The sequence below is a fragment of the Zonotrichia albicollis genome, chromosome Z, assembly GCF_047830755.1.
Source record: "Zonotrichia albicollis isolate bZonAlb1 chromosome Z, bZonAlb1.hap1, whole genome shotgun sequence".
NCBI classification, from domain to species: domain Eukaryota; kingdom Metazoa; phylum Chordata; class Aves; order Passeriformes; family Passerellidae; genus Zonotrichia; species Zonotrichia albicollis.
The window spans coordinates 4,262,470-4,270,915 of NC_133860.1; the positions used below are offsets into that span (position 1 = coordinate 4,262,470).

At 38.7% G+C, this 8,446-nt stretch overlaps 1 protein-coding gene across 2 annotated transcripts in view; it reads left to right on the forward strand.

Moving 5' to 3' along the window:
• SKIC3 (SKI3 subunit of superkiller complex) overlaps window positions 1-7,921 on the forward strand; it is a 48,394-nt gene extending 40,473 nt beyond the window's left edge. For both annotated transcript variants that reach the window (XM_026795081.2, XM_014268893.3), the window contains exons 38-41: window positions 1,299-1,451; window positions 3,214-3,344; window positions 3,893-4,016; window positions 5,429-7,921. In XM_026795081.2, coding sequence (XP_026650882.1) covers window positions 1,299-1,451; window positions 3,214-3,344; window positions 3,893-4,016; window positions 5,429-5,506 — 486 coding nt within the window. In that variant the 3' untranslated portion in view covers window positions 5,507-7,921. The remainder of the gene's footprint in view (window positions 1-1,298; window positions 1,452-3,213; window positions 3,345-3,892; window positions 4,017-5,428) is intronic.
• The last annotated feature ends 525 nt before the right edge of the window (window positions 7,922-8,446 follow it).

The window sequence follows — 8,446 nt, forward strand, 5'->3', positions numbered from 1 at the left end:
ATTTTTTAAGTTAAGTTAGGGTTTGTGTACATTCTTTAAGTGTCCCTTGCATAGCCAAGTCATCTTCCTTACAAGCACAGAGAATAAGTGAAATGAGTGCATGTAATGTGGGGAGTGGGAGGGGATGATTTGTTTTAGTCTTTTTAATCCAGGCCACAGGTAAGATACCTGTGAGGAAGATCTTTTTAGTCTTCAAGGAAGTATTTCTCAGGGCTTAGATAGCATTCTGAAAAACTTGGCTGCTACATTTGCTTCTAGTGGATTAATGTATGTTTTTATGTTTTCTTTCTCTGGACTTCCTGTGAGTTTGATTTATCCATTGTGATGCCTTACAGTTTTACTACATTAGAGGGACCATTAACTTTTCTTTCTGATTAAGTTTTTGGCTTTTGTCTAAATTGTTATGTGGGATTTAAGGGTGCCACTGAACTTCTGCTCTGATGACTGTTCTACTTTTTGTGCTGTGACTTGTCAGGAAAATAGAGAAAAGTAGATCTGGCAAAGCTGCCTTTGTGCCTTTGCAGGGGTTCTCTTCTTTACTTCTAGGGTGCTAGACATCTTCAGCTGCAAAGAGCTGAGGCTGAGGGAAGCTTTTTTCCCTTCACATGGATGAATGTTTTACTCTAAAAAGCGGGCCTGCAGCCTGATGTCAGGAATGCAATGTCTCACTAGTGCTAATTAATACTTTCCAGTATGTTGCTCTTTGTAATTGGGAGTAACTTCTATGACCAGAAAGCATTAATAATTTTTGCCTCCTCTGACACCCTGCAGTCCTTAGCTAGGAAAAGTCTAGAGGCCTTTGCTCAAAAGCAAAGGAATTACTTTGTTTACTTGGTGATCCAGCAAACAATATTTCTAAATATGGCTTGCACATCTTCATGCATATCATGTACATGACAAGGATTTGCAAATATGGCTGCATCTGCTTCAAAAAATGTGTGATGACTACAGAATTAAAGACAGAGAAGCTAGAATCCTTTTCCTTCTCTTCATGAGGAAATCCAGGACATCTTGTGCTGGCAGAGCTGGCAGCAGCTGAGACAACCTATCAAAAAAAGTCTGTGAGTAGGCTAGCGAACTCTCAAAATGATTTACTGTGGTGAGTTGTACTGCCAGCTCTGCAGCAGACTAATTTTTCTGCAGGGCAATGCACAGTGTGTGGTTGGAATGAGGACTGGGTGCATGGTGTCAGCTAATATTATGCTGTGATACTCTCATAAATTGGACTAAATGGTATTACCTAATGGATGTGTGTTTTGGTGGCTCCATAACTGATTTTGTTGGATGTTTATTTTCAGTGGCTGGCGAAAATATATCAGTCTCAGAGAATGATGACTGGAGCAGAGATGTGTTACAGAAAGAGTCTGCAGTTGGCATCACAGCAGGGCAGCTGGAACGGAAAGTTATCCAGTCTGCTCAGGCTAGCTATGCTCGCACTGGAAATCTGCATGGTAGGATAACCAGCATAACATTTCTGCATGATTTCACAGAAGATGGTGGAATAGAAGGTTTCTGTAATCATTAAATTATAATTTATTTATTCATTAAACCCCTGTTATGTTTTATGAATGACAGCTAGGGAATAAAATGAGACATCAAGGGGCAGTGGAGTATTTGTAGAACATGTCTTTGTAAGACAGGTTGCAAAACAATAATCACATAGAGCCACTTTGTGCCTAAGAGGCTCACTTGCTCAGTGAGGCTTGTCCATAACAGTTTTAGTTTGATCACCAAATTGGCCTACTCCTCAAATGTCTGTCTTGTTCAGACAACTGCCTCAACAGATGCTTTTTGTTCATTGGTGCCTGGAGAAGTCAGTCAGTCATGTTTCAAATATTTTTATGCTGTATGGTGATTTCCAGATATGATGCCTTGCACTGAAGCCTAAGAACAATCTAAGGGAATTGTATCTTGTGGAATAAAGAAAATTACTCATTCCTTGCACTTGGGGGGCAAGGTAAACATATCTCAGGATCTTGGCAAGTATTTATTATCTTCAAGCAGTGTCACTCTAGAAACTTGAAGTGCACTACCAGAATTTAAATTCTGCTGTAAAATGTAGATACTGCTGTGATCTTGGCAAATGCTTTTTCACAAATTATTGAATGACCCAGTGGTAATCAAAATCAGGCAAAGCAATCCTCATATATCCTGAGATCTTGTGTAAGAAAAGAGAGTCAGATTAACTGAGGATAAAGCTGCAAAACTCTTCTCCATTTTGGAGAAGAGAGTTGTCCTCCAAAGTCAGAATTTGTCAAGTGACAATATTTTTCCTGCTGTAATTCTGTCAGTTTTTACTGGTCTGCTTTGTTTCTTTTTGCTCCTAAATGCTTTCAGAGGTCCCAAGTTGCTGCCTAAATTGATTAATACTATTTCTTCAAGGGCTGCCCTGAATTGCCTAAGAATAAACAAGACTTTATTTAAAGATGAGATTAGTATGAATTTGGTTATCTCATCTCAACTTTTTAAGCGAGCAGAGAAGCTGTAGGTGGATTTTTTTTTTTGGCATTTCTGCACTGGTTTAATGAAATGTATAAAAGCCTGGTGAAAAACTTGCCTAGGTCCAAGAAAGGTCTGTATTTGAAAATTGCTTGTCTCCCAGTTTTCTTCCAAGTAAAGATTTGGTCACCCTTTCAAGTACACTGATTTGAATGCTATCCAGACACAATGGGGATAATAAGGTTTTTCTAAAGCCAGTTTTTCTTCCTTTACTTTGCTTATATACTTAAGATATATGCCTTTGCTCAATAGTTGCTCTGTGAGGTGATTACAGTCTAGAAGTAGGTTTTGACTTCTGATAAACAATTGTGTCACTTCTGGGGATAAATTTTACATTCTTGAATAGTTTTATATGTGGTATGAAGATTTGCAAGGGTTTCTGAAGCACTAGTAAAATTTGTATGAAAAAACAAAAAGAAACAAATTCCCCGTGCGCACAAATTAGCACGGGGGAATACTGGCAAGGCTGATCCTAAATAAGTTAATATGACTTTTGTAGGCACTTCTAACCACTGTTAGTCTGGAGGTTTTTTTAAACAAGTGTCTTTCTAACCTGCCAAACCTTCTCAGAACAGCTTGAATAAAACCTGCTTTCTAGAGAGATGCAAATATACTACAATAAAGTAATTTTTCCACTGATTTTTCTTCTTTTTATTTTTTAAAATTTCTTTTTTTATTACTCTCTCTTTATTTTTTTCTTAACTTTTATAATAGGCTAATGTCTCAAATGAACACTGGCCATCCTTGGTTCAGGAGGCAACAACTGAAGCTTTGAAACTTTCACCTTCCCCTTTGGCAGTTCTGCTTCAAGCCCTGCTACAATATAATCGCAAAATGGGAGCAAGGTATGCATGATCTGTTAAGTTGTCAGTGGAATACCATGTCTAAAAATACAAGTGGTCATTATCTGCAGTTCTAAGTTCAAGAACTTAAACAAACTTGAAAGTGGAAATTAATTCTTGAAATAGTGTGGCAAATAAAAGGGAGAGGGGAGAAAGGGTTATGATGTGGGGAGCAACCAAATCTTCCATTATTTGTGAAAAAAAAAAAAGCTGATGGAGCACCACTGAATGAATATGACATCCATACATGTAGTTGCCAGTTTTTACCAGATTTCTAATGGCGCTGTGAATTTGAAAATTTAGGTGTTTTTGTTGTTGTTGTTGGAAGGTAGTATCAGCCAAACAGAATTTTACACTTTGTGTCTAAAATAGTCACTTTGTCTCTATTCCAATTACCTTCTCTTCTGCACTTTCATATCTTGTCTCTGTTTGCAGGAACTGCAATAAGGACTTTCCTGTATATTGCTTCTGGCCATTGTTGCTTGCTCTGTTGTGTTACATGGGGCCTGTTCAGTAGAATTTGATTTGGATTGTTTTGATTATGTTTCCAGGGAAACTCGGCGAATGTTGGAGAGAATTGTTTACCAACCAGCCAATCCAGAAACCATAGTGTCAGTGGCACGCTGGTACCTCCTGCAACATCTGTATGCCAAAGATGATTGTGAATTAATAGATGTAAGACTATCCACCTTATACAGAACTTCTGTCTATTTACGTTTGGTATTATACTTGCAGCTGGGAAGTGAGGTAGAAGAAGGCTAGGAAGATGTTGTTCTAGAGGTGCAAATGTACTACAGTTTTTGAAATCAACACCAGTTTGTTTGAATATCTTCCATTCCTCCATGCAGTAATGAAAAATAAATAGTAAAGTCTCCAGCCCAAACTTGGAACAGTTTTAATGGGGATTCTTCAGTAGACATGAGGACCATTTAATTAAAATTTTAGCAATAAAAATGTTAATTCCCTCTAGCCTGGCTGGAACATGTCATGTCCCTGGCCCAAAAGAACTGAGCAGTAGAATCTCTGTACTCTCTCTCTTAAAGGCTTGTGTGTAATGGTAGATTATTTTCAGTACATAGTAGATGCTGCATTAGTTTCTGGTGGCAGTACTTCACTAATGTATTTGATCAAACTCACAAATCCATGCAGCTCTTTGATGTAGTGCAAGTGGGGTGTCATTCATTTTGGCTTATAATGAGAACTACTTTTCTCATCAAAATCTGAATGCACTCTGAATGACTCAATGAAGACTGGTGATGAAGTCTTTTGCCCATATTATCAGCTGTTCCCTGGTGAAATGTTGAATCCAATACAAAGTAGATCTGGAGGTACATATAAAAAGGTGTAGACAAATATCCATACACAGACATGCATAGACTCAGATTAAAAAAGCTAGATTTAATGAGTTCAGAAGATCCTGGTGTGATCTCCTTGCACTTGCTTCTGCAGAGTCCCTGCTGATGAGATGATAGTCCCTGCTGATGAGATTATAATAATGGCTGGAGATTTGCTTGGTTCAGCTTAATGGTTTTCCTTTTCAGTATGTTTAATGTCATTGGGTTACAAGAGATGTGCCAGAAGCTTATGAACATTAGGTTACTGTGGGACCTCCTTTTAAGGTCCCTAAGAGAAAAGATCCAAATATGATGTGTGGAAAATAAATCAGGGAAGTGTGAATTTAACTGGGGGAGGAAAAAGGATGTGGCAGTTTTTTTAAAGCAGAGAACACTTGAGTTTGGCAAATGGAGATTTATATAAAGGTAAGATTTATACAAAGCAGGGGACTAGTGTGTGTCAGCAGGAAAATAGGTCTGCTTGTTTAATTGCCAGCAGGTAACTACTTGTCAAAGTAATCAGTGATGCTTTTACAGAGCACTGGAAGTGATTACAGTCACTGTAGCGCAGAGTTTGGATCTTTTAAGCAAGTTGATGTATAATGTCGAGTACTTCCTATCTGGGGATTATGGGTTAGATGATCTTTTAGCGAAACTGTCTAACAGGAATTTAAAAAGTGCATTTCAGATTGCCATTAAGACAATAACAGAAAAATCTTAAATTCTCAAGTTGTTCTTTATTTTTCTCTGCAGGTGCTTATAGAAAATGCCAAAGCTAATGGAGATGTTAGAGCTCTGGAACTAAATGAGAAATTATCATCAAGTGCCTAGAATGGACTATCTGAAGCAAAACACTCTTATGTTCATCCAGTTGAATTAGTTCACCTTCCACAAGTGTATAGAGTTTGGGCTGTTTTGTTTATTGTGTCTGATTTATTTTTTTCTGTTTCATCAACTGCAGCCTTGTCTTTAGTTTTGCTTTTTCTTGAAAAAAAGTAGGTTATTTTCATGTTGAGTTACACACATAAAATCACATTTATTTGGAAAAGAAAATCCTGAAATTTGCTTTTGTTTGCTTCCCCCACTTAAACTTAGTTGCTATTCACAATAGAGTATTTCCCCCCTAACTTATGTAGCAAACAGAATTCCCCTTTATCTACTCATGCGTCTCTGTCAGGTCTGAGGGTTCTTGGGCTCTGATAACTCCTGGACAGCAGCTGGGGCCCCCTTCTGGGAGTGCTCGGTCACCAGAACTGATGCCTTGTGAAAGCTGACCTAGAACAGAGACTAGATGGAGTTAAAGAATAAAGTAGGTATTTATTGGAAGGGCTCCGTGGATACACCTTGGGCAGTACAAGAGCCCAGCCAGGGCTACACCCCAGATGAACCCAAAATGGTTCATGACTGATGGATGACTGATCACAAGGTCTCTCACTTTTATAAGTTCTGGTCCATTACCATATTGGAGTTAATTGTCCATTTACAGCTTTAGATCATGAAGCCCCATCCTTCTTGTTTTTCACTCTTCAGGCCACATTTATGCTCTTGGGCCTGAGATTTGGGTGGTTGTCCTTGGTCCCAGGCTAGGAAAGGAATTGTTTTGTCTACCTACTCTGTGAGGACTAGGTAGACAAGAGCTTACCATCCTTAATTATGAAGCTCAGACTAGACACTAAAGCAGCAGAGAATCCGAAAAATATAAAAGTTAAAACCTGAGGCATCATTTGGATGCACACAGAAGTACAATTATTAACGCCACTGCCAGGTTTTCTTGGCACAGAGTCTTAAGAGCTGGGTAGCAGACAGCTTCCGTCATCTTTTGGTAACTCAGCAGCTGATTACTTAATTATGATAGCTGTTCTTCAGATATGTTATTTTACTTTTATGTACATGAAAATATAAAATAAATAAAGCAATGACTCTGACCTGTGAAAGCTACCATGAGGATGTTCACTCTGTTGACAGGAGTCATGATAGTGGTCAGTTTTTTTGTTAAAATCTTCTTAAAATTTCTGTCCAGCAGAGTTTTACAATGGCTTATACAATCCTATGTTATAGGCAGGAAAGGGCACTTCAAAAGTGTGCAATGGGACAGCATTGAACATTCACTTGCTTTTGGAACCAGTTGTTCTGGGCTTACAGAAAAGAGGGTGCTGAGCTGGAGTGCAAATCACACACACTAATCTCTGGAGAGTGTGCCACTCTCATTTTAACAGGAAAACTCAGCTCAGTGGGCTGGGGCTTCTAGTCTGTGGAGGGAAGATGAAACCTCTAAGTAGCAAGAATCTCCTTATCTTCCACACTTTCATTCTCTCATTTTTCCTTAAAATTATTTTCTTTAAATTTAGATTGATTATACTTCCCTTCACGGAGCTGCTGTCAAATAGCCTTGAACTATCAGTAACTGCAAATCTTAAATGGAAATGCTGCAAAAGCCAGACATGACTCTCAAGAGTAGCTGTAACTTTTTTTAGCTTGCTGCTATTAAAAACCTGGAGAAATTCTTGCAGCCTATGGTTTGTATCCTTGGCATATAGTCATGGTATGTGTGCCACCCACTCTAGTGGTGGAAAAGCTGTCAGCACCATCCTCTTGGCAGCACAGTAAGCAACTGCCTGCCTGCCCCTCTTAATCCTTCTGTGCGAGCGTTAGCCTAGACTTTGCTGGTACTGAGCCCTGGATGCCTTCTAGCATCTAGGAGAGCCAACAGGTGACAACAGCCCAGAGAGATGCCAGCTGAGTAATTGTCAACTGTGAACCTTCTGTATTAGGAAAAAAATGTTGTAGTATGGTGCTTTTCTGCTCAAAACACCATGAAATTGCTTTTACTGTCAACAGTGATGAGCTCCTTGAATAAGATAATAATACAGCCTGAAGTTGCATTCCATGCAATGTAGGAAAAAAACTCTGCAAATCTCTGTGAGTTGTGAAGTACTCAGTTAAAAGTGCTCAGGGAAGATGAGTTAAATTTAAGCTTTTGTAAAATTCAACAACATGAGGTAAAAGTCTTGCTCCCCTGATTTTTAAGCAATGTATGGCCTCTACAAAATTGCACATTGTAGCAAGTCTGCTGTAACACTGGCAAAGCTTGTAAATTCTTGCAACTTGAGGCAACCACGTCTTTTATGTAATGTAGAGCACAGCAAAATACAAAGCCATATATGCATCATTGATTTGGGTAATTGAGAATTGCTTATGGATTTCACTGCCTAGAAGTCAGTGTTCTTTGGCTGCTCTTGTTGTAAAGTGGGAAAAAAATAAACATTGCCAACTGTAAGTTATTATGTTGGTTTATGCTGAAGGCAGAATGGAATGAGATCTAATGAACTGAAGGTAGATCATTTCATGGCTGCAGATACTAGAGGTGGCTTTTTTAACCCCATGCTGATTCTCACTAGAGAGAGCACCTCTAAGACTTGGCCAGGCTTGCTCTTGGTGGTCACTCTTCTGGGAGGTCGCTTGGATAGTGGTTTTTTCATGTCTTTCTGATTTTTTCTTTTAAGTTTCATTTTGTGTTCTGTATTTGAGCAGCTCCATAGATTCATGAACAGGACTTGATTTACTGAAGTCCTGTAAAGAATAGGAACAATACATTAAATAGTGGTTGCTTTCAACACATGAAAAGTTGATTCTTTGTCTCTGCAAAGATTTCTGACCCATGTTTAATACAAATCATGTTAAATCCAATCTATCCCATTATTTAATTGTATCTTGGGAAAACACAATAGCAGCTTGGGTTGCAAGCTTCTTGTTACTGGGAGCTGTCTTCCA